Source organism: Rhinoderma darwinii, unplaced genomic scaffold (assembly GCF_050947455.1).
Source record: "Rhinoderma darwinii isolate aRhiDar2 unplaced genomic scaffold, aRhiDar2.hap1 Scaffold_126, whole genome shotgun sequence".
Classification (NCBI taxonomy): Eukaryota; Metazoa; Chordata; class Amphibia; order Anura; family Rhinodermatidae; genus Rhinoderma; species Rhinoderma darwinii.
Genome location: NW_027461958.1, coordinates 449,013 through 476,157, shown reverse-complemented (window position 1 = coordinate 476,157; position 27,145 = coordinate 449,013). Strand labels below are relative to the sequence as shown.

At 44.5% G+C, this 27,145-nt stretch overlaps 1 protein-coding gene across 1 annotated transcript; it reads right to left on the bottom strand.

Annotated features, from left to right (window-relative positions):
- Nucleotides 1–1,342: 1,342 nt before the first annotated feature.
- LOC142699079 (uncharacterized) lies at nucleotides 1,343–27,145 on the bottom strand. Its single transcript, XM_075847987.1, has 11 exons — nucleotides 27,019–27,145; nucleotides 25,428–25,543; nucleotides 25,179–25,218; nucleotides 20,504–20,635; nucleotides 10,865–11,037; nucleotides 10,475–10,635; nucleotides 8,777–8,903; nucleotides 6,551–6,628; nucleotides 6,357–6,433; nucleotides 4,332–4,442; nucleotides 1,343–2,058 (listed from the first exon to the last, which is right to left on the bottom strand). The coding sequence occupies exons 1-11, from the start codon at nucleotides 27,143–27,145 to the stop codon at nucleotides 2,016–2,018; spliced, it is 1,185 nt and encodes a 394-aa protein (XP_075704102.1). The 3' UTR covers nucleotides 1,343–2,015.

Genomic DNA, 27,145 nt, shown 5'->3' with positions numbered 1-27,145 from the left:
CTTCCTGCAAATCTGGCAACAGACCCGGTCCTCTATTTTGCAGGCGGTAGATCGCATGAAGCGTAAGGCAGATACCAAAAGAAGAGAGCCGCCTCAGTATCTTCCTGGGACTAAAGTCTGGCTGTACTCTCGAAACATTCGCTTGAGGGTGCTTTCATACAAGTTTGCTCCCAGGTTCCTTGGTCCCTTCGAGATCCTGCAACAAATTAACCCTGTTTCCTATAAGCTGCGGCTGCCCCCTACCCTCAGAATCCCTAACTCCTTCCATGTGTCCCTCCTGAAACCAGTAGTCCTGAACCGCTACAGCAAGACCTCTAGTTCCACAGTTGCTTCCAGCGGTCCTTCTGATGTATTCGAGGTAAAGGAGATCCTGGACCGCAAGAGGGTTGGAGGAGGGACTTTCTATCTGGTGGACTGGAGAGGGTTTGGTCCTGAGGAGAGGTCCTGGGAGCCAGAAGAGAACCTCAGCGCCCCTACTCTTATTAAAAAGTTCCTCTCTCACTCTGGTCCCAAGAAGAGGGGGCGTAAGAGGGGGGATACTGTAGCGCCCATGGCCGCGGCCCATCGGGTTCACTCACCTCCCGACGCCCGCAGCCATGGATCTGTGAGCGCTGGCCTCCGTCTCCCTCCTAGGAGATGCCAGCGCTCACTTCCGCTCCGTCCGGGTCCCGTAGGGTGCGCGCGCACGCTCGCGCCCGCTCTTAAAGGGCCAGCGCGCGCACATGAAAACAATGTTCATTAACCCACATGATTTCCTGCCCTATAAGAATGCCCCAGCCCTTCTGATCCTTGCCTGAGCGTTGTTAGTCTTTCCCAGTCTGTCTCGCAAATGGTCCCTTAGTGTCTCCCGTTCCAGCTGTTACCTGTGCCCTGTTGCCGTTCCTGTATTCCGCATTGTTCCCGTGCCTAACCGTGTTCAAGTGCCATCTGCCAAGTCAAGTGTCATCTGCCACGTCAAGTGTCATCTGCCACGTCAAGTGCCATCTGCCACGCCAAGTACCATCTGCCACGTCAAGTGCCATCTGCCACATCAAGTGTAATCTGCCACGCCAAGTGCCATCTGCCACGCCAAGTGCCATCTGCCACGTCAAGTGCCAACTGCCACGTCAAGTGTCTTCTGCCACGTCAAGTGCCATCTGCTCATCGGATACTGCCCGCCACGTCTGGCGCCACTTTCCACACCTGCCTCCATCCGTGCTGAAGCCACAGCCACCGCCCGGACTATTTCAGGTACCTAAGCATTACTGTCTGCCATCTTACTTTCACATAGACTGTGACCTGGTCAGCTGCCTCCCCACTACGGCGGAGCGGCCTAGTGGGTCCACAAACCCAGTGTCCGTGACACCCATTCACACACCTACACAAAAGAAAATCGTGTAGAAAAACAATTTAAATCTATTTCACATGAGCTGCTTGTACAAAGGAGACATACGGTACAGACAGGAAAATCCACACAAATATAAAGGATATTATTGTGCCCCCATAAAATTAAACACAACTAAATAGTGGATGACAAGTCTAAAGTACAATATATACTTCAATCAAAAAATTCATATACAGGGGGATGACTTAAGGAGCTGGTCCTAGATAGTAACAGGAGAGAAGTTCACTTTTCCAGTGGAAAAATATGAGCAATGTTTGCACGAAGCTGCCTGTCTTGTCTGTCCAGTCATAGGAGAGGCACCTGAAGGCACAGTATCTGACAAGTCTTACTCCTCTCCTTGCTATGTTAAAAACAAAAATAAACAAAACCGTCTTTGCACTGACCAGTTAAAAATGGCATTTTTGTATAAAATATTTATATATAAAACTGAAAGGATTTTTCTGACTAAGATGAATAAAAGCAAGTTGGAATGAATGAGAGGAGCGATTGCTTGCAGAACAGGAAGGTCAATATCCAAGTGCTGGATAAAGAGACATCTGGGAGTGAGATGCCACTAGATCGCAGCAGGGAAATAAAAAAACCAAAGTATATATATATTAGAATTACAACTAGGAGCCCTGTCCCTCTGGATCTACACCACCCTCTGTGTCTTCATCATTGTAGATATTCTCTGCCTGTGGAAACAAACCAAAGCGCTTACCAACTGTTTAAGGTAATTCAGTTTTATTGCAGATATTTTACACATACACACACGCACGCACGCACGCACGCACGTTACCTCTCCTGACATGTCTGTTTTAGTAATCACTTGTAGGGATGCACGACGCATCGAAACTTCGGTACGGTTTCGATACGGTGCATCCCCAAACGGTCCGATACCATTATTTCATGTATGTCGATACTTAGCTGTGCGGGCGCACAGCTTAGTATAGTAATACATGAATGTATGAGAGCGGGGCTGCGGCTGTGTAATACAGCCATTGCCCCGCTCCCGAGTAATGACAAGTGCGCACAGTCAGGATCATGCGATGCGGGCGGCGCTGCACTAATGAGCGGCGGCACGGACGACAGAACATGGCAGGCGCGCTGCAAAACACCCCCATGTTCTGTCCTCAATGCCTGCGTCGCCGCTCATTGGTGCAGCGCCGGCCGCATCACCTCATGCTGACCGACCGCGCACAGTCAGGACAATGACTGTATCACACAACCGCAGCCCTGCTCTATAACGGCGGAGATCAGGGAAACCTCATCTCTGCCGCTATTCTCCTGAATGCTGCGATCATAGCTGACTGCAGCATTGAGAGGTAAATGAGAAAGGGGGATGCCCCTTTGGATCGCATCACAGGTAATTCCTGTGACGCGATCGAGGGACATACCATATATGGGCAGACAGCCAAGGGTCCGATAAAGAACCCCAGGGCTGTGTTACCATATTTCCTGTTAGGGCATACTTAGGTATATCCTAACAACTGCCTGTGTACTATCCGTACACAGGCTAATGTACTGTAATATAGATATATGCCAGTACATTAGTTTAAAAATGAAAGTAAAAACTTAAAGTAATATTAAATAAAATAAAAATACACTTTTTTTTTTTTAAATAAACATTAAAATAAGTCCCAATACATAAAATATACATTCGGAATTGGCGCGGCCGTAATAACCTGCACAACTATTTTTTTGCATCTTTTAGGATGTGTAAGCCGTAAATAAAATAAAAACGCCTTTTTCACTTATTGTGAGGCGCGTGGTGGGATAATGAATTTAACCTCCATGTGCCTCACATTAATAGTAATTAACCCCATCATGTAACTTACACATTAACCCATTATGACGGAGAAACATGATGGGGTTAATTACTATTAACGTAAGGCACATGGAGGTTAAATTCATCATCACACCTCGTGCCTCACATCAGAAAATGAAAGAACTTTTTTTTTATTTTTTTTATTACTGGTGGCAAAGTATCGTTTTGCTATAGAAATCGCAATACTACACAAAGTATCGGTATCGAAGTCCAAATTCTGGTATCGTGACATCCATAATCACTTGTATTCCCTATAATTCTGGAGCATCTTTTTCTTAAAACTCTGGGTTGTACCTTTCTTCTGTTATTCCTCCTAGAAATGTATGAATAAATTGACAACTGGGATTATCAGTCCCCTTGTCAAAGGGGTGTCCCTACATAGTTTACACCCAGTTGTCAATTTTTTTTCATACATTTGTACGAGGAATAACAGAGGAATAATTCAACAATTTCAAGTTTTTGTTCTCCGTAGCTAGATGGGTTTCCAACTCAATCTTTGGTTCTAAAGCGAATGTCAGATGTCAAAGACATTTGATTTTTGCCAGTGGATGGCACCAATTTTGAGTTTATCCGCCAACAATCTAATGTCTGTCAAAAAATCTGCAGTCACGGTTAACAAAAGATTTGGACAGGTTAAAACACGATCAGATCCAGCAGTCTGCTAGAAACGTATGCCTTTCCCAATTTCATAAACATTCACATTTGACCAAGCTAAATTTGCAGGATAATAGAGGAATTAGGAATGACCACTATCATCCGACAATTTTACAATATAATCTAAGGATTAGGAGAATGCCTCAATACCATTATTTTATTCCCTCAAGGGGAACCCCTCTTAACATGCCTTATTAGGGCATATGACGCCAGCATGTCCCCCGCTTGCCACCCTCTATGAGCCAGAGCGTATGACCAGCATCTAAATGATACGTTTAAACTGCAGAACCTGCTGCAGGGGGAAGTGTATGGCCTGCTGTGACATCCCCAAGGACACTAGCTAAATGCTGGGGCTTACGGAAGCTAAACACATGCAAATATCTAAAGTATAAAAATTAAAAAGAACAAACAGAAAAACTACTTTACTACATGCAAATTTAGTGGTGTATAATATTAAAAACAATTGGCTACTTTATCAAAACTCACCATTTGCCAAACTTGCATAATATTGTCTTCAGATACTGAACATATAACCCAAGGCTCATTAGGATTCCATGAAAAGTCTGAAATCTTTGCAGTGTGACCTCCATGAATAAACTGAGGAAAACAAAGAAAATGAATGAATGGAAAAAATAAAATAAAAAAAAGACTTAAAAGGAGATTTCCCACGAGAGACATTTATGACACATCCGCAGGATGTCATAAATGTCAGATAGATGCAGGTCCCCAGCTTTGGGACCCACACCTATTTCCAGAACAGGGCCCCCTAAACCCCATTCAGCCGCTGTGTGTTGCGGCTGATTGAGGTGCTTTCCGACCATGAAAAAAAGTTATATGGTCATGAGTTACGTAAACAGCGTAACTCGGAGCTACGCTGTTTACGCAAGCCTCATAGAGCTTAATGGTAGTTACAGAAACAACGTAGCTTGCATGCTACTTCTGTAACTGCCATTCACTACTATTGGAGTTACGGAAACAGCGTAGCTCAGCGAGTTACGTAAACGGCGTAACTCACGACCATATAACTTTTTCATGGTCGGAAAACACATCATCCAGCCGCAAAACACAGCGGCTGAACGGGGTTTAGGAGGCCCCGTTCTGGAGATAGGTGGGACCCGCATCTGACATTTATGACACATCCACAGGATATGCCTCTCGTGGGAAAACCCCTTTAACACATATCAGGCTTACGGATATCAAATATCGACATAGCTACTTACCAGCAACTCAGGGGGGCCGTCTTCAGCATCCTCTGGATGAAAAAAATATTAACCCCTTGACGACATGTGATAGGGGGTGTGTTTGGGGTAGTATTGAGGAGGCTCAATGGCAAAGCCCACTCCATACTCTGTGTGAACTGTATGTAGCAGCCAACACCCAACCGCAACAGTCAAGTGATCGCAGCATCTGTGCCGTTAGAAAGAGTGGAACAGACCCCTCTGATAGCCTATTGGCTGTGATGTGGGGTTCCGATGGTTGTCATGGCAGCCTGGGGGCCTAATAAAGGCCCCCAGATGTGCTGTCTGTTCCTATTAAGCCCTGCCGGAGCTTAAAAGGAGGGCCGGGTAACCGTAAAATACACTGCAATATACAAGTACTGGAGTGTAATATACCAGCGACCAAAGAATCGTTTGTTCAAATCCCCTAGTGACACAAAATTCAAGTGGTTTTTAATATACAAAAAAATAGAAATGTATTTTTTACAGCACATTGAATGTTGTAAAAACTAAACCCAGAAATCTGGTGGGAGGTTTTTTTCCCCCCATTTCAACCTAAAGTACTTTTTTTCCCCCGTAGTACATTAAATAGTGACATCAAAAACGACAACTACTCATGCAAACAGAAGAGAAAATAAATAAATAAAAAGTCCTCATAGCGACATCTATAGAAAAACGTATGGACTTTGGAAAGCGAGGCGGGGGGGCTTGGAGAAGGCAAGAAAATAATAAAATTGGCTGCGGCACCAAAGTTTTCAGAGCTATTTAACCTTGAACCGGCGGTCATTTAAGAGAACGGTGTTCTGAGCAAAAATCAGTCTGAAAATGTCACTGATCAAATTCTGGCACTACACAAAAAAACAAAACCCTACACTATTATATGTACATAGAACTCTTCTTTGGCAGTATACAGTAACCTTGAAAGAGACCTATCAATCAAATTGATCCCTTTAAAGAAAAGGTTGGCAATACCGCCTATAGTGAAGCATGAAGAATTAAAATCCCCTTCCATATCAGTACAACAGTGTGTATGTTGTCGACCTAGTCACAGGCTACAGATATCTAGAAAGTCTTGACACATGCAGGGCAACAATGCAACATTTTAATTCCACACATCCACACTCCTATCGAAACGCATCAGCATGTAAAATAGACATCAATTGTGCAAATCCCTAATCTATTAGTTTAAATTCATTACAAAACCTACAATTCAATATTCCCTGTATACAAGTCGCATGAAAACATTCTAAACTAATGACGGTCAGTAAACAGGTGTTGAAGCACTGCGTCGTACCTTAAATCCCAGACATTCAACCTCCGATCAGTACCACTAGATGCCAATATAGTTTCATTGTGTGGGGACCACTGTACCTGCAGGTAAATTAAGACGATGCAATAAAGTTATCCCGTATATACTAGAATTTGGCATCCATCACATCTTGCTGATGCCAGTTTAAACAGAATTCACTAAGAATTACTGATCTATACCTGGAAAATTTCATCTTTATGGGACTCAAAAGAATGTAACTTCAGTTTCAGATTACGCAAATCCCACAATGCAACAGTCTATTGATAGAGCAAAAATGTGTTAATAGGTAGCAAATCAATTCACTCCAAAAGTTGTTACAAAAAAACACACTAAGCAATACCAAAACTATAAAAACAAATCAAAATTAGTCAACTGAAATATTGCAGATTAACGCATTACATACATTTTAGATTGACAAAAACTATGCGGTGTGCAATTTCCTGCGCCATTTGCATGTAAATATCTATACATGCTTAACCAGAAACATTGTTCAAATACATTGTTTTCTGTTAACTCTGTTCTAGAAAAGCATAATCTATGGAGCACTGCAAATTCAGTGATTAAAACTCCCTCTAAGGCTGGATTCACACGAACGTGGCGTTTTTGCGCGCGCAAAAATCACTTGCCAGCTCCGTGTATCATCCGTGTATGATGCGCGGCTGCGTGATTTTCGCGCAGCCGCCATCATAGAGATGATTCTAGCCGACGTCAGTCACTGTCCAGGGTGCTGAAAGAGTTAACTGATCGGCAGTAACTCTTTCAGCACCCTCGACAGTGAATTCCGATCACAATATCGAGAAACCTGTTAAAAAAAAAAAGAAGTTCGTACTTACTGAGAACTTCCCGGCCGTTGCCTTGGTGACGCGTCCTTGGTGACGCGCCCTTGGTGACGCGCCTCTCTTGACATCTGGCCCCACCTCCCTGGATGACGCCGCAGTCCATGTGACCGCTGCAGCCTGTGCTTGGCCTGTGATTGGCTGCAGCTGTCACTTGGACTGAATTGTCATCCCGGGAGGTCAGACTGGAGGAAGAAGCCGGGAGTTCTCGGTAAGTAGGAACTTCTTTTTTTTTACACGTTCATGTATATTGGGATCGGAAGTCACTGTCCAGGGTGCTGAAACAGTTGAACTCTTTCAGCACCCTGAACAGTGACTATCTCCTGACGTCGCGTACCGGAAATTTTTTTGCCGGGTTCGGCCAAAACGAGTTCGGCCGAACCCGGTGAAGTTCGGTTCGGTTGTCCGGGTTCGCTCATCTCAAAGACACTCCGTTTGGATGTTTGTAAACAGAAAAGCACGTGGTGTTTTTCTGTTTACATTCATCCTTTTGACAGCTCTTGCGCGAATCACGCAGTTCGCACGGAAGTGCTTCCGTGCGGCATGCGTGGTTTTCACGCACCCGTTGACTTCAATGGGTGCGTGATGCGTGCAAAACGCCCAAAGAACGGACATGTCGTGACTTTTTTTCAGCGGACTCACGCTGAGCAAAAATCACGGACATGTCTGCACGGCCCCATAGACACATATAGGTCCGTGCAACGCGCGTGCAAATCATGCGCGTTGCACGCACGTATTTCCAGTTTGTCTGAATAAAGCCTAAGGGCTCATTCAGACGAACGTGAATAACGTCCGTGTGCTGCGCATGGAAATCACGTGCAGCACATGGATCTAATGGTTTCAATGGGGCCGTTCACACATGCAGGGGTTTTCATGCAGCGAGAGTCCGTTGAGTGAAACTCACTGCATGTCCTATATTGGTGCGTTACGCATGCACATCCGTGTGCGATGCGTGATTTGCACATCAATTCAATTTGCGAGTGCGTGAATAATGCATGCCAATCGGATATGCTTGTGTGAATGGAGCCTAAGGGCTTGTACATGTAACGAAATTGCTTCAGAAAAGTTCTGAAGCATCTCCGTGAAAACCAGCAGACAACCTGCTGCGGAAAAACCACACCCTTTCATGCATTTATATTGCTACGTTTTTTTTTTCAAGCCTGTGTAATGTTGATATCTCCTCTGAAAAACGCAGCAATTCAGTCCACTTTCCACAGCAGCAATGGACATGCTGCGGAAAGAAGAATATGCAGCGCAGGTGAATTTCAAGACTGAAATTTTATGCAGCGTGTGGATGACATTTGAGCATTCACAACCACTTTGCTGCGTATTTTCCACCCGCATTTCCAGATGGAAAATACGTAGCAATTCCGTTACGTGTGGACAAGCCCTAAAGTGGTGCTCACATTGTAGTCTTTATGGGCTTTATATTCAGCTAAAAACAAAACTTGACTAAAAAAAAATGGAAAGTTTTTCCTTTATACGTTTCTTCTGTTTAGCATCCACTCCAGCAAAAACTGCACCAAAATGTAAATGTTTGAGAAAGGCCTAAGAGAATGATTGTATTACCTTGTCTGCAGACCCAGTAGCTAAGATGAACTCACTATAGGGGTTAAATGACAAGCAGTTGACCTCAGCTGTGTGAGCGTCCACAGAATGACTTGGTTTTGATGTGTTGTTTGATCGAGTGTCCCATCTACAACAGAGAGAACAGGAACAGTGAGGCAAAAGGATAAACACAATGAAGATTTCAAATTCCATAAACCTTGGGACCTGGTCGGTAACCATAAAACAGATATCTAGCTTCTCCATCTCTAGGTCGGAATACAAATGTTAACATACAACTACATTATAGTAGTCTGAAACCAGCCTTAGATATCCCTATGACGCAGTTAGTTTGGGTCATTAGAACATCGGTCGGGGCAGCCCTGCGGCCACATTTTACCTTACCTTGTTCACCAAACCATTCTCCACTGTTTGACAATTACCGCCACTTCATTCCTGACTCATTATTATCAAAGCCTCATAAACCAGTGATCGCTACTGATCTTGTGACTAAAAGCAAATGCATTAGCCTGAAGTCCACATCAGTGGCTAGACTCACATGTAAAACTGGGCAGAAATTTGCTTAAAAGGGCGTTTTCCTAGAATTTTGATGACTTATCCTTAGGATAGGTAATCAGATCGGTAGGGGGCGGATTAAAATCCCCCACGATCAGCTGACTGAAGTGGCCGTGGTGCTTCGTCCTCTTCATTGCTCAACAGGCACAGATAGTGGCTGTGGCTGGTACTGCAGCTCAGTCCCATGCACTTGAATGGCACGGAGTTGCAAAAAGCTGCTTGTGTTTTACAGTCAACATAACTGTATGAGGGCTTGTTTGCATGACAAAATAGTTTTTAATTACATAATTTTTGGGTACATTAACTGGTCTTGATAGCCTTTGAGAGTGGTTGCGTGTGGTCAATGGAACACCTGTAGCTGGACGTCTGGCTCGTAGCCCAATGTCATGCAAACGCCTTCTGATATTTGTGTCGACACTGGTTGCCGCCCTAAGCTTCGGATGTGACGTTCAATTTCACTTGCAGTACAGAATGGATCACTACGCGCCATTCTTCCAATCAGACTAGTCTTGCTGTCATTCCAGTTCGTTGTTCCCCCAGCCTACGGGACACACAATGTTGAGCAGTGGATTCTCTGCCTAGGCTCGTAGCGATAGTAATAAACCAAGGCCTCTCAGTTCAAAGATTCTGTCCCTGTCAGTTTGCGACAAGTGACGATAACTCTTACAACGACGAAGAGGAGGCATCGCACAATCATCCCACACCACTTGATCTGATTTTTGAGGTATCATGTGGTTAAAAAAAACTTTGCTTTCAGTCTGGCTTTTATGCTCGTCCCACATGCCACAGATTGGAGCTCGGTGCTTGAAAATGTGATCACTTGCAGATCTTAGCGACACCTGCTGCTTCCTTGATTTGCACAACCTTATAGCTTTCCCTTCTTGGTGTTGCAATTTCAACGTTGAGGAGTGTATAGAAAACTTTGTAACATGTTAGGGAAAAATAGCAAATTCCCCACTGAACAGCACAATGTAGACTTTTTAAAGGTTTAAATCTCCTCTGCACACCGTCTCCAAAAAAATAAATATCCAAATAAAATACAGAACACAGGTAGGAGCAAGATGGAGAGAATATGGATTTTTTTTCTTAATGACATTTATACACTCATTCAAGTCACACATTTTACCAGACGAGTACAACACGTACATCATGAGTTTCTGGTCATCCGCTACAGATCCAAATAGGGATTCATGTAGTAAGTGCCAGGAAACATCTTCCACCACGGCAGTATGTCCTGTAAAACTGGTCTTGGCATCAACCACCTTGCCCTCTTTGGGCACTGCACTGATACCCCACAAGCAAATTGTCTGCAAGGTTAAAAAAAACATGTATTAATCAGGTCAATTAATTCTGCAGTGACATAAATGTACCTATAAAACGAAAGAATCTAAAAACAATTCTAGAAAAAAAATCTGCTATAATAAAGTAAAGATAGACTGCCCTGCTTGTGAACACCTTACAATATTTTAGTGGGGGCTCAGTATAAAGCATTACGATTTTAAAACAAGGAAAACAAAACAAACGAAAACGACTTACATGGTCATCAGATGCACTAAGTAGGTTTCCACTAAGATTAGGATTCCAGGACAATCCATATCCTTCCTTTTGGTGACCACGAAGCCGGAGATCAGGGTTACATTCACCTGATGGATCTATACAATGAGAGAAGGGCTTTCTTATACGCAACAGCAAAAAGGTACTTGAAGCACCTTATACAGTTGATGTAATCTCAAATATATGAAAAAATTCGAAACAATTTAAACTGCATATTTATCAAATTAAAAAAAAAAATCTACACTTCTCAAATCTGAATGCTGCTGGCTCAAAAAAAGACAGTAGCACTTTCACTTCAATGCCCAGATTTGGCTGTACACAATTTGCTATGGAATTTACTTAAATTAACATATTTCACCTTGCAAACCTTGATCGTGAAGCCAATCTTTACTGTGGATTCACACTTAACTTCTGCAACAAAACCTACCGCATGTGAATCCGTTATAGTCAAGTTTACAAATAGCAATTCACTAAAGTAAAGTAAAGTAAAGTGGTCACCACCCCCAGACGAAGGCATTAGCGCCGAAACGCGCGTTGGGGTGGACCTTGGCTGCATTCACTCTGCTTATTTACCATGGGTATGTGAGACTTTATCTATTTTGTGCAATTTCACTTACCTTATTACTGGATTTTCTTGCATGTTTGATCCCATTGTATTCATAACGCCTTGTGTGTTGTTACGATCATTGTATCATGACTACAAACTTTAGCATTGTTAAAATTATCTTGTTGACTATTGGATGTGATTCTATCTAGTCTGCAGTACTTTGCATTCACATATGCATATAGTTGATCTATTTACTTAAATAGACTTTACTTTCATAGATGTTCACACACATTTGTCATATTTATCAAGGGACGTACATGTATCTCATTCACCGTTCATATACAGATATATGGTTTGGTTAATGCTTCAGTCAAGGATCCGTGTTTTTACTGTGGGTTTATGGATTCTTTTTATATGTGTTATTATATGTCAATAAAGTATTTTTGTATTTTCATTACTTCCTTGTCTCTCAGCATCTATTTTCTCTTTTGGTCTCATATTGAATTATGATGCTGTTTGGGTCTAACACCCTGGAATCAACCTATAGAGCTACACATATACTTCATGTGTGATCTGCTCTATATTCTGGTTATGCAGATTCCTGTTGCTTTTTTGGATCGGAAAATCAATAGGGTAGTTGACTATGATTGACAGCGTCCATTACCCTGTACCCACCGCCACCAGGTGTATCGGGAAATTATGAGTACGATTCAGTACCTGACCATCTGAAGTGATGGTCGGGTACAGGGCGGCCGCGGGCCGGTATTATTAGACTATTATTAGATTGGCCCCCTTCTCCCAGGCTCTCCGTGCAACATCTCTGGCCCGGGGGCCCGCCAGTCTATGCACCCTGTCCATCTCAATGGCCATATCACGTGGTCTATCCAGGAGCTTGTTAAAGATATGTGTCACCGCATCATATAGGCCTTCCGGAGGCAATGATTCCGATATGCCTCTCAGTTTCAAATTGTTCTGTCTCCCCCTGTTTTCTACACCATCCAAGTGTAAGGAAAAGTCTCGCATTTGGGTAGATTGAGTGTCCAAGGTCTGAGAAAGTACCAAGATGTGCATGGAGTAAACAGAGTTATGGCGCTCCAATGTCTCCACGCGTGCGGCCAATGAACGTACCTCCTGTGAGACAGCACCAATGGCCTTATCATGCTTCCCTTCCAGCCGGGAGAGGTGTAAATAAAAGATAAGATTTGGTGGGCAACACCCGCACCATTTCACACAATTCCGCCGGGGTCCATTCCATAGTGGGGGAAGGACCCGGAGAAGAAACCGCTGATGGAGTGAGCGGCCCCCTGAAAATGGCTGGCGTCCCCTGACTGAGCAGCATCCAGTCCACTGAGGGAGATTGCCACGGGGTGGCAAAAGAAAATAGCGCCGGAACCGCCCTGCCTTGGAAGGCCATGCGGTCAGCGTCCTGTCTTGGCACTGACTGGGGCTGGAGGGGGGGAAAGTAATCAACCAGAGCTGGAGGAGCCGACCCAGGCATGGCATCTGAGCCCTGACCTACCTCCGGAGTCGCAATGATGGGGGTGTGGACCTGGAAACGGCAGTCGACACTCGCCGGCCCGGAGGAGCAGGAAGTCGGCGAGTGCCCACGTGCTGGCAGGGTCCGACTGCAGTCTGAGGGTGGAATGGAGGAGAACCGCGGAGATGATCCGTCCTGCCTGGAGTGAAGGAACCTGCAGATAGACGAGGTGCCAGGAGTGACCGAGAGGCTCTTGCGATGCCTCCCCTTCATCATCGTTCACAAGCACCGGGTAAATGAGCCCTTTTGGGCGATTTTCTGTGTGTCAAGTCCGGAGCTTCAAGAAAATGCGTCCTCACACCGCCATGTCAAAGCCACGCCCCCTTTTTGTTCCACTAGGGGACATTTAGACTTGCAGCTTTGACAGCTGCTAGAGTAAATTACACTACCTATGTAGTGTAATGTATTCTAACTGTCATTGTCACGTGACAGTCACACTGACAGGAAGCCTAGGAGGACCTTTGAAGAGGTATTGTGATACCTAAACAAAGGAAACACCCCAAAAAATACCCCATTTTGGAAACTACACCCCACAACGAATTTATCTAGGGGTGTAGTGATCATTTTGACCACACAGGTGTTTCATAGATTTTATTAAAATTGGGCAGTGAAAATAAAAATATATATTTTTTCCAATATGACATGGCTTTAGCTCAAAATGTTTCACTTTCTCAACAAATAAAAGGAGAAAAGCACGCAAACATTTGTGAAGCAATTTCTATGGTACGGCAATACCCCATATGTGATCATAAACTTCTGTTTGGGCACAAAGTAGGGTTCAGAAGGGAAGGAGCGCCGTTTGGCTATTGTAGTGCATATTTTGCTGGTTTGGTTTCTGGGAACTATGTCACCTTTGAAAAGCCCCTGTGGGACCAAAACAGTAGAAACACCCCCAGAAGTGACCCCATTTTGGAAACGACACCCCTCAAGGTATTCACCTAGGGGTGTAGTGAGTGAGTCAAAATGGCAATTTTTCCATAGATATGCCAATATGTGGTGCCCAGCTTGTGCCACCATGAAAAGATAGCTCTCTAATTATTATGCTGTGTTTCCCGGTTTTAGAAACACCCTACATGTGGCCCTAATCTTTTGCCTGGAAGATCGACAGGGCTCAGGAGTAAAAGAGTACCATACGAAATTGAGGCCTAATTTTGCGACTTACAAAGTATTGGTTCACAATTGCAGAGGCTCTGATGTAAAATAATAAAATAAACTCCTGAGAAGTGATGTCATTTTGGAAACTACACCCCTCAAGGCATTTTTTATTTAGACAGGTCTTTTCCATAAATGATTGTGCTGCGGATGGTGCAATGTAAAAATTTCAGTTTTTCCCCAGATATGACATTTCAGCGGCAAATATGTCGTGCCCAACCTGTGCCACTGGAGACACACACCCCAAAAATTGTTAAAAGGGTTCTACCTGGTTTGGCGATGCCATATATGTGGAAGTAAACTGCTGTTGGGGCACGCTGTAGGTTTCAGAGGGGAGGGAGCAACATTCGGCTTTTGGACTGTGGATTTTGCTTGGTAGTAGTTTTGTTTGGAGTTTTACTGGTATTTTAGTTTACAACGTGGGAGCATATGTAAGTTTGGCAGAGTACATCAGGGGCATAGTCAGGTGGTATAATAATGGGGCGAAAAAACCAATAACATAATCCATAGATGTGTGTTACGCTGTGAAGCAATCCTTTCTGCACAGGCCGGTGTCGCACTGATAAATGGTGTCCTTTCTTATCCCCCTTTTGGTCCACACTCTGAACGTTTGCAGTTTGGCTAATTTTGCTGGAAAGTGTTGTCCTGGTATAATACGGGCACCCTCGCTTCCAGCAGATATGTTTGAGTCCTCCCCTTCCTGGTTCCCTAATTTTAGGGCCTTGATAAATCACTGCTTGAAAACAGAAAAAATGTTCCCCTCGTGCCTGCACAACTGCATATTTTTTATTTCCTGACTTATTGGAGCCTTAACTTATTTTAATTTGTTCACAGACGTAGTGGTATGAGGGCTGTTTTTTTGCAGGACGAGCTGTAGTTTTTATTGTTACCATTATGGGGTACATGTGACTTTTTGATCACTTTTTACCCTTTTTTTTGGGTGTCAAGGTGACCAAAAAACAGCAATTCTGGCATAGTTTTTCTAGTTGTTTTTTTATATAGCGTTCACCACGCTTTATAAATTACATGTTAACTTTATTCTGCGGGTCAGTACAATTCCGGTGATACTAAAGTTATGCACTTTTTTACGTTTTACAACTTTTTGCACGATAAAATTTTGTAAAAAGAATGTATTTTTTTCTGTCGCCATGTTGTAAGAGCCATAACGTTTACATTTTTAGTCGATGGAACTGCATGAGGGCTAGTTTTTTTTGCGAGACGATCTATAGTTTTGATAGGTACCATTTTTGACTACATGCAAAATTTTGATCACTTTTTATTTACATTTTTGGAAGGCAAAGTGACCAAAAAACAGCAATTCTGGCAATGTTGTTTAGTTTTTTTTTAGGGCGTTCACAAAGCGGGATAAAAAAATAAAGTTTTTTATAGTTTAGGCCGTTACAGACGAGGCAATACCAAATATGTATGGTTTGCTTATTTTTTTCAATAATAAATGGCTTGATAAGGGAAAAATGGCAATTGTGTTTTATTTTAATACTTGAAACTTTTATTTTTTTACATTTTTATTTTTACTTTTTTTACACTTTTTTTTTAGTCCCACTAGGGATATGGCAGGGCTGCCGATTTGCTACAAACCACTAAGATGCAGCGATCGCTTTCATTTGCTGCATATAGGGGTTAATGGCAGGAATCATAGCTAGCGCCAGTTCCTGCCGTTACAGCAGTGTGTCAACTGTAACGTACAGTGGACACCACTGCACAGCCGTCTCCATCTAGCCGTCCATACCGGAATCCTTTTAGTCTCTGTCTCCGAGCGAGGCATAGAAGGCTTCCGCAGCTGGCAGACTGAGAGGCCTCCAGTTGCCATAGCAGAAACCTGCAACCAAGTGATCACGTTGCTGGGGTGCCGGTGTCTAAAAACGCTTCAGATGCTGCGATCTCTATTAAACACAGCATCTAAGGGGTTAATCGGCCGAATCGGAGGCTAGCTCCGGTCTTAGACGTTACATCAGGGTGTCAGCTGTAACATACAGCTGCCACCCGGTGGTGATGGTGCGGTTTCAGCTCCTGAGCCCGCACTATCACCGAGGTGCAATTGTACTGCCGCTTGCGGGAACCGCTGCCCGATAGCGCCGTATATATATTTTATTAAGACGTCTTATGAGTGGGGTCTGAATGGTGACAAGTGCATTATAACAGTCTCTGTAGTAAGGCACATAGGCAGTCTTTAAAGGGTTAATACTTCAGAATTCTCTGCGTGACTTCATAATGAATGAGACATGCATGTATCAGTATTAAACACCTGTAGGAACCATGAAAACGGTGTTTATGTAATAAAAAACCCATGAATGAAGATTCTATAAAAGACCATATCACCACGTGCAGCGCCATATTTAATGCGCCTGAGGACCTTGAGTTTTACAACCCCACAAGACGCGGACCTGGATGTGAAGCCAATTCACCCAAGATCACAGTTCTACCACTGTCTATGATGAATTATTAGTTGGCGTTAACCTCCTAAGCCCAGAGGAAGGGCAATCCTCCAGCCATGGTTTCCCTAGAGGTTTACTCCACAGGGGGGTTTTCCTCTCCTGAGTGCTGGAGGGTGACTCTTCGTGAGTCAGGGGTTACCCATATATTGCCAAAATAATTGGCTATTTAAAGAGGCTCTGTCACCAGATTTTGCAACCCCTATCTGCTATTGCAGCAGATAGGCGCTGCAATGTAGATTACAGTAACGTTTTTATTTTTAAAAAACGAGCATTTTTGGCCAAGTTATGACCATTTTTGTATTTATGCAAATGAGGCTTGCAAAAGTACAACTGGGCGTGTTTACAGTAAAAGTACAACTGGGCGTGTATTATGTGTGTACATCGGGGTGTGTTTACTTCTTTTATTAGCTGGGCGTTAGGAATGCGAGAGTATGATGCTGACAAATCAACATCATCTACTTCTGTTCGTTAACACCCAGCTTCTGGCAGTGCAGACACACAGCGTGTTCTCGAGAGATCACGCTGTGACGTCACTCACTTCCTGCCTCAGGTCCTGCATCGTGTCGGCCACATCGGCACCAGAGGCTACAGTTGATTCTGCAGCAGCATCAGCGTTTGCAGGTAAGTAGCTACATCGACTTACCTGCAAACGCCGATGCTGCTGCAGAATCAACTGTAGCCTCTGGTGCCGATGTGTCCTCGCTCGTCCGATACGATGCAGGACCGGGGGCAGGAAGTGAGTGACGACACAGCGTGATCTCTCGAGGACACGCTGTGTGTCTGTGAACTGCCAGAAGCTGGGCGTTGTGAAGAGAAGTGGATGATACTTCTCGTCAGAACGCCCAGCTAGTAAAAGAAGTAAACACGCCCAGATGTAACACTCATAATACACGCCCACATATTACAAATAGACAGATATCTCCTTTCCACATGGGCCAATAACCTCCCTGTGTTTGCCCCAATGGTTGCCCCCCATGTACGTAAGTACACAATTACAATAGATGGGTACACATCCTCAGGTTAAGTTATTGACCCACAGGTGGCTTCATTTTAGTCAAAATCTAAGTGAACGCTCGGCTAATTTATTGACATATGTTGTAACAAATTTATGATCACACATGTACATGGAAAATCTGTCACGACATACATCACATGGTAAATCTGTCACGACATACATCACTGCCATTAATTTCACACTAGATAAAATGAAGGCACTTTTTCTACACCAGGGTCTGTGTGGATGATGCGACATATAATAATTCTTGTAATGACTAAGTCCTTGATTTGTCCTCTCCTGTCAGGTTGTTAAAAATTCAATTCAGATATTACTTAGGCTAAGTTCACATCTCGTTTTGTGCACACGTTTGTGGTATTCGACGACGTATACGTTATTAAAGTTACAACGTATGCATTTGTAACATAGGGTTACGTTTTTTTGTAGTATTCGTCGTATACGCGTTTATATGTTTGTGTCTGTTCTTACTTCTAAAAACGTTTACTTTTTTTGTTCTTGAGCCAAATCAAACTTTGTAAAGTCAAGATTTTCCATATGTGGTGACAAAAACTTATACGTTTTACCAGTGGCGTAACTACCGCCGTAGCAGCCGCTACGGGGCCCGCGGCATGGCCGGAGGCTCCGCTAGCAGCCACTATGGCTGCTACAGCGCGACGCCACTGAACACTACGGCAGAGCAGGGAGGTATCTCCCGCTCTGCCATTAAACAAAAAACATGTATCCCCTATCCACAGGACAGGGGATATATGTGTGATCGCTGGCAGCGATAAGGAGAATGGGGGACTGAAAGTCCACTGAAGTTCTCCATCACAAACCTCGGACTTCCGGGGTCTGTGTCGGCAGCTCCGTAGAAATGAATGGAGCGCCGGTCGCGCTTGTGCGCATGCGTGACCAGCGCTCCTTTCATTTTTATTGAGCTGCGCAGACGCCGGAAGTCAGAGATTAGTCATGGAGAACTTCAGGGGACTTTCAGTTCCCCATTCTCCTTATCGCTGCCAGCGATCACACATGTATCCCCTATCCTGTGGAGAGGGGATGCATGGCGTTACCTACAGTGGGGGGGACTCTGCATGGTGTTACCTACAGGGGGGGGGACTCTGCATGGCGTTACCTACAGGGGGGGAACTCTGCATGCCGTTACCTACAGGGGGGGGACTCTGCATGCCGTTACCTACAGGGGGGACTCTGCATGGCGCTACCTACAGGGGGGGGGACTCTGCATGGCGTTACCTACAGGGGGGGACGATTCTGGATGGCGTTACCTACAGGGGGGGAACTCTGCATGGCGTTACCTACAGGGGGGGAATCTGCATGGCGTTACCTACAGGGGGGGACTCTGTATGGCGTTACCTACAGGAGGGGAATCTGCATGGCGTTACCTACAGGGGGGGGCTCTGTATGGCGTTACCTACAGGGGGGGACTCTGTATGGTGTTACCTACAGGGGGGGGACTCTATGGCGTTACCTACAGGGGGGGACACTGTATGGCGTTACCTACAGGGGGGGACTCTGTATGGCGTTACCTAAAGGGGGGGGGACTCTGTATGCCGTTACCTACAGGGGGGGGACTCTGTATGGAGTTACCTACAGGGGGGGGGACGGACTCTGCATGGCGTTACCTACAGGGGGGGACGGACTCTGCATGGCGTTACCTACAGGGAGGGACGGACTCTGTATGGTGTTACCTAAAGGGACGGACGGACTCTGTATGGCGTTACCTACAGGGGGGGTGCTCTGCATGGCGTTACCTACAGGGGGGGGGACTCTGCATGGCGTTACCAACAGGGAGGGACTCTGTATGGCGTTACCTACAGGGGGGGACTCTGTATGGCGTTACCTACAGGGGGGGGACTCTGTATGGCGTTACCTACAGGGGGGGGACTCTGCATGGTGTTACCTACAGGGGGGGACTCTGTATGGTGTTACCTACAGGGGGGTCTCTGCATGGAGTTACCTACAGGGGGGGACCCTGCATGGCGATCTCTACAGAAGGGGCTGTATGGCGTTATCTACAGGGGGGGGGGGCTGTAAAAAAGGCACGATCTACATGTGGGGGGTTGTGTGTCACCCAGGGGAGGGGGTGACCCAGTCAAAAGTTTGCTATGGGGCTCAGTCTTTCCTAGTTACGCCCCTGCGTTTTACTTATGCAAACGTAGGGTTTAATATTGCATACGTCGTCTATATGTCGCCATTGACTTCAATACAAATAAAAACTTATACGTGTGGTATAAGTTTTGGAAAGGTACTGAAAAGCGTAGTAGACTACGCTTCTCAGTACATGGAAAAAAATAAGGAAAGAACGTAAGCACACAAAACGCATGCACAACTACACCATTACGCATCATGCACACGACCGTGTGTGCCATCCGAGTCCCGTCAGTGATCCGAGGAAAGATAGGACATGTTATATCTTTCCTCCGTTCGGAGACTCGGACCATTTTTCACCCGCTAAAGTGAACGGGTCCGTGAAGACTATTGTGTACCACTCGGATGCAGTCAAAAACGGGCCGAGTGGCACAACGGTCGTGGGCATGAGGCTTTAGGGCATCCGTCCTGAGCATAAAAATCAATGTGCACGCCGTGGCACACATTTTGACACTGCTATATCACGCCAAAACGTGCACGCCAGATGTACAGTAAAAACGAGATGTGAACTTAGCCTAAGTCATGTGTTTGTAGAAAAGCTGGATGATAGCAAATATGTCCACCATTACAACTGTTGCATGTATTGTCATCCATCTTTCCCAGAAACCTGAATGGCAAAAGTGCCATGTTACACAATATCTCACATCTTACAGTATAACTCGGCAGACTTGCTGTTCAGAATAAGAAGACTGCTGGGGGGAACAGCTGTAGCTGTAATGGTGGACATGTCACCCAGCTTTCCCCTAAACGGATGTGACTAACAACTTGATACCAGGGTGCTCAGAGTGCACTGCCGCCAGACACGGGACGCTTATGTGCAGGAGAGCTGTGTACCTCAGCTGCTGGATGACAGGACGTGCCAATACTCCAGAGTTCCTGGGCATCGTCACGAAGAGCTGGTGTCCTGGGAAAAGGAAAGTGAGTGATGGGTCTGTACTGCAACACAGTTCAGTTCTGAAGTGGCTTTTAGGGCCTTATATATTAGAAATCCCCCATAAATCACCCCATTTTAAAAACTGCACCCCTCAAAGTATTCAAAACAGCATTTAGAAAGTTTATTTACCCTTTAGGCATTTCACAAGAATTAAAGTAGAGGTGAAATGTACAAATTAAAATTTTTTTTGTTGCAGAACTTCATTTTTAATTCATTGTTTTCTGTAACACAGAAGGTTTTACGAGAGAAACGCAACTCAACATTCATTGCCCAGATTCTGCAGTTTTTAGAAATATCCCACACATTGCCCTAGTGTGCTAATGGACTGAAACACAGGCCTCAGAAGCAAAGGAGCACCTAGTGGATTTTGGGGCCTTCTTTTTATAAGATTATATTTTAGGCACCATGTCAGGTTTGAAGAGGTCTTGTGATGCCAAAACAAAGGAAACACCCCCAAAAAAGACCCCATTTTGGAAACTACACCCCACAAGGAATTTATCTAGGGGTGTTGTGAGGATTTTGACCCCACAGGTGTTTCATAGATTTTATTACAATTTGGACGTGAAAATAAAAACATTTAAATTTTTCCAGTAAGATGTCGTTTTAGCTAAAAAGAAAAACTATTTCCACAAAGAATAAAGAGGCAAAAGCCCCCCAACATTTGTAAAGCAATTTCTCCAGCCAGAGTATGTAAATACCCGATAAGTGGTCATAAACGGCTGTTTGGGCACACGGCAGGGCTTAGAATGGAAGGCGCTCTATTTGGCTTTTGGAGCGCAGATTTTCCTGGATTGGTATCTTGGCACCATGTCACTTTTGCAAAGCCCCATGTGGGACCAAAACAGCGAAAATTCCCAAAAAAGTGATTCCATTTAGTATACTACACCCCTTAAAGGAATTAATTTAGGGGTGTAGTGAGCATTTTGACTCCACAGGGGTTTAATAGATTTTATTAGAATTGGGCAGTGAAAATAAAAAAAATTAAATTTTTCCAATAAGATGTTTTAGCTAGAAAAAAAAATCAAGTTCCACAAGGCATAAAGAGGAAAAAGCCCCCCAACATTTGTAAAACAACTTCTCCAGCCAGAGTATGTAAATACCCCATATGTGGTCATAAACGGCTGTTTGGGCACACGGCAATGCTTAGAATGGAAGGCGCTCTATTTGGCTTTTGGAGCACAGATTTTGCTGGATTAGTTTCTCGGCACCATGTCGCATTTGCAAAGCCCCTGAAGGACCAGTACAGTGGAAGCTCAAGAAAAATGCCACATTTTAAGAAACTACACCCATTGAGGAATTAATCTAGGGGTGAACTGAGCATTGACTCCACAGGTGTTTCATAGTTTTTAATTAGAATTGGGCAGTCAAAATAAAACATTTTACATTTTTTCAAAAAGATGTAGTTTTAGCACAAAACTTTTCATTTTCTCAACAAATAAAGGAAAAAAAGAACCCCAGTATTTGTAAAGCAATTTCTCCCGAGTACGGCAATACCTCATATGTGGTCATAAACTTCTGTTTGGGCACAAGGCAGAGCTCAGAAGAGAAGGAGCGCTATTTGGCTTTTGAAGCACAGATTTTCCTGGATTGGTTTCTTGGCACCATGTCGCTTTTGCAAAGCCCAATGTGGGACCAAAACAGTGAAAATTCCCAAAAAAGTGATTCCATATCGTATACAACACCCCTTGAAGTAATTAATTTAGGGGTGTAGTGAGCATTTTGACTCCACAGGTGTTTCATAGATTTTATTAGAATTGGGCAGTGAAAATAAAAATATATATTTTTTCCAATAAGACATAGCTTTAGCTCAAAATGTTTCATTTTCTCAACAAATAAAAGGAGAAAATGCACCCCAACATAAGTAAAGCAATTTCTATGGTACGGCAACACCCCATATGTGGTCATAAACTGCTGTTTGGGAACACAGTAGGGCTCAGAAGGGAAGGAGCGCCGTTTAGCTATTGGAGTGCAGATTTTGCTGGATTGGTTTTTTGGCACTATGTCACCAAAACAGTAGAAACCCCCCAGAAGTGAGCCCATTTTGGAAACAACAGCCCACAAGGTATTTACCTAGGGGTGTACTGAGAATGTTAACCTCGCATGTGTTTTACAGAAATTAGTGTACACTCGATGTTGCAGAGTGAAAATAGCAATTTTTCCATAGATATGCCAATATGTGGTGCCCAGCTTGTGCCACTATGAAAATACAGCTCTCTAATTATTATGCTGTGTTTCTCGGTTTTAGAAACACCCTACATGTGACCCTAATATTTTGCCTGGACGATCAACAGGGCTCAGAAGTAAAAGAGTAACATACGAAATTGAGGCCTAATTTGGCGATTTACAAAGTATTGGTTCACAATTGCAGAGGCTCTGATGTGAAATAATAAAAGAAACTCCTGAGAAGTGTTGCCATTTTGTAAACTACACCCCTCAAGGCATTAATTAAGGGGTGTAGTGAGCATTCCCCCCCCCCACAGGTCTTTTCCATAAATGATTGTGCTGCGGATGGTGCAAAGTAAAAATTGCAGTTTTTCCCCAGATATGACATTTCAGTGGCAAATATGTCGCGCCCAGCTTGTGCCACTGGAGACACACACCCAAAAAATTGTTAAAAGTGTTCTCCCTGGTTTGGTGATACCATATATGTGGACATGGACGGACTGGGACCTAAAATCAGCCCTAGCATTTATAAGAATAGTTCCTGATATCTCCAACTCCAACGAACCCACTGCTATTCTACGAGTATAATGAACATGCTCATTATTCTAGAGGATTTTTTTCGCGGAGCCGAATAAAAATGAAGCAGACTTATTTCTTCTGCATGTGAATGGGGTTTAAAAGTAGGCCAATGAACATAGGTAACCCGGGCCAATGTGATGTAAACTAACCAATGACAGCTTAGAGTCTACTGTCAAAGACCCAGGAAGGTAAGTATGATAATGGTTTTGCTTTTTTACTTAGGCTGGGTTCACACGACCTATTTTCAGACGTAAACGAGGCGTATTATGCCTCGTTTTACGTCTGAAAATAGGGCTGCAATACGTCGGCAAACATCTGCCCATTCATTTGAATGGGTTTGCCGACGTACTGTGCAGACGACCTGTTATTTACGCGTCGTCGTTTGACAGCTGTCAAACGACGACGCGTAAAAATACAGCCTCGTCAAAAGAAGTGCAGGACACTTCTTTGGACGTTTTTGGAGCTGTTTTCTCATAGACTCCAATGGAAACAGCTCCAAAAACGGACGTAAAAAACGCTGCGAAAACGGCGCGAAAAACGCAGCGAAAAATGCGAGTTGGTCAAAAAACGTCTGAAAAGCAGGGTCTGTTTTCCCTTGAAAACAGCTCTGGATTTTCAGACGTTTTTGGTCACTACGTGTGCACATACCCTTAGTGTTACTATTGTTTTTTTGTGTGCATTTTTTTTACAGGCTTGGTTATTGGACTATGTCGGATTCGAAGACTACTTAGATGACAACCAATTTATTGAAAATAAAAACGCCCACAAGGGTCTTGTGGGGGATTTTTATTTCAATGCAATATTTTTTCTGTGTTGGTCTTTTTTTATTTAACTTTATTACTACCTACTTTGTAATGGCAGCTAAGAGGAGATGTCACAGTAACGTCAACGGCTCCTCTTGAATCGGAATCCCCGGCCAGAGGGATTCCGCTCCCACAGGGTGCTACAGTGGTGCTATCTACAGGGAAGTGCCATCTACTGGGGAGTGCCATCTGCGGGGGGGGGGGGGGGGGGAGGTTAACTCCCCTATGAGTGACCTGACCGCTTGTCTTAAGGTATGTTTGATGCCTTTGCTATCTATGACTTCCCACCAACAGTAACCCAATAAGGGCTCACAACTTGAAATTGGTGTAAAGGCCACAGCAGCCATTTATACACAAAAATACTCAAATGCAATCAAATAGCATAACAATAATATAACAAACACTCTATAAATTAACATCCTGCTCTATTCTGCAAACATTCCCCTGTTAAAGTATCCTTGGAGGCACTTCAGGCATTATATTTTAACTCCATCCTTTCCTTGTCAGGTCTGGAACTTATTGTCCTACAGCCGTACTGCACCTGACCTGAGGGCACCAACCATCTCCAAGACCTACTCTTCCTGGGGACCCTGCCCATCAGGAATGTATGAAACAAGCTAGGTAACCACTCCCCAGCCCCTACGATACTACCCAGGGTTAAATGGCAGAGTTCTTTTCCCACAATGTCATATGTTGTTCTCCATTACGTGCCTTCAAAGACCCCTTCTCCTACCGCCATGACATTCATGTGTGACACCTTACACATGAACGTCCCTCCACAAACACAGGGAGTTTTCCAAACCGTCTCGAATGCCCAGAGTCCACATGTCCAACCCCACATCATTTAAACGGACCCCATTAGACCGAAGAAAGCCGACCTCGGCCCCCTCCAACTCCCTATGGCGCACCACCACACCACCATTGCGAGCCACAAATTATCCCACAACTTTATTAACCTTTGCCCTAACCGGTTTCAAACTCTGCACTGAACACGTTTCTCTCCACACCCTGCGAGCCACAATGTCAGACCATATGATGATAAGACCCGGAAATGAGGACCACAAACGCAAAAGTTCCAACTTAACATCCCTGGACGACCTCATTCCTAAATAATTTCCGCCAAGGTGAATATCAGGTGCCCTATCCAAACCTGCATAAAACGGAAGCTCCGGCAACAGCCTGCACCAAAGCATGCCCCTCAAACCCAACCATCTGACCTGAACCTCGTACTGGTCCAAGCCCAGCTGGCGTCCAGCCGGACGAACATCAGCCTGGACACCTCCCCAGTGCACGTATGAGTGCCCCATTATCCACACCAAGCAGGGGCCCACACCTAGAACAAAACACATAACAATAGTAAGGTAAGCAAATCAATCCACACCTACAACATAACTCACCCCAACCGCCCTAAAGCAAATTAGGCCGGAGATAAATCCTATATCTGTCCGACTCCCACCTACCTATTCAAAACGAGTGAGAGCTATATCCCATTCCCATCCACCAAGACAACAGGATACATTTCCGAAAAACCTGCACAAACTGATATTTTGACAACTATAGGCCATCTGCATGAACCAACATCAATTCAACATCCGTGAACAATAAACCCCCAGATACCCGCTTACTTGCCGCCACCAATTCCGATATCCGGAACGCCCCGAAGAAAGAAAGAAAAAGCCAGCATAAACAATTGTACTTCAAACACCGACACACAAACAGACTGCAAATGCTCACAAAGAGATTCAGAGAGATCAAAAGATATCGCATTCCTATAATCCCTAGACACGGAACCCCTCCTAAAACCTTTCATCGCCTGCCTAACCAAAAAAGACTTAGTCACGTCCTCCTCCCCTCTGAGTCTTAACCAAAAAGCTAATGCAGACAAATGCAGAGAGACCCCCGAAGCAGACACCCCCTCACTGTAAGAATTACCTATAAAATACAGCAAGCACGGCTTCAATACTCACCTGAGTACTCCCCAACAAGGCTTCCCAAACCCGCCAAACCGCACTGTACCTCTTCCATGTAACCCCACTAACTGACCGTCTAATTAACGACATCGCCACCGTCATACCACCTTCCAAAGATGCTCCGGGCATGCAATGCCATGATTTTCCCCCCCGGCGCTAGAATACGAAACCTGTCCCACTGTTGACGAGAGAGGGAATCAGCCACTGAATTAAGCACCCGTGGAACATGAACTGCTACAAAATACAAATTCAACACCAGCCCCCTCAAAACCAAATGCCGCAATAATCGCACAACTGGAGGGCAATTTGCCGTCTGCGCATTGATGGCCTGAATCACTCCCAAATTATCACACACAAAAGGCACTCTCCTGTCTCTCAGACAATCACCCCAGATTTCCGCAGCCACAACAATCGGAACAATTCTAGCAAAGCCAAATTACGGACAAAACCACATTCACGCCATGCACTAGGCCAGACATCCGCGCGCCATTGCCCCTAGAAATATGCCCCAAAACGAGAAGCACCTGACGCATCCGTAAAGAGCTCCAAATCCACACTAGACACTGGCCTATACATGAGAACGGACCGACCATTGTAGCTTTGCAAAAACTCCCCCAACACCAACAAATCCGCTTTCAACTCACAGGGCAAACTCACGAAATGATGGGGAGAATGAACCCCCGCGGTTGCACTAGCCAACCACGTACAAAAAACCTGCCCCATTGGCATTTTAATACTACATGCAAAAAACGTCCCAATAAGGATTGCAAGTCCCGTAACTGAATCTTCTTCCTGCGTAACGCACTAGCCACCAACTCTCTCAATTCTAGCAATTTACCTTCAGGCAAACGACATTCCAGTCTGTCCGAGTCAATAATTATCCCCAGAAACTTGATGACCGTCGTAGGTCCCTCAGTTTTCTCGGGCGCCAGCGGTACACCAAAGTCAATCGCCACCTTTTCCAT

Excerpts from the sequence above, each read along its gene's own strand:
- LOC142699079 (XM_075847987.1), bottom strand. The coding sequence starts at position 27,145 with ATGGAAAAGGTGGCGATTGACTTTGGTGTACCGCTGGCGCCCGAGAAA. Across the intron at positions 20,636-25,178 it reads CAGTGCAGAGTTTGAAACCG|GACACCAGCTCTTCGTGACG; the intron begins GTTAGGGCAAAG and ends TCCTTTTCCCAG. Across the intron at positions 6,629-8,776 it reads CTACTGGGTCTGCAGACAAG|ACTGTTGCATTGTGGGATTT; the intron begins GTAATACAATCA and ends CTCTATCAATAG.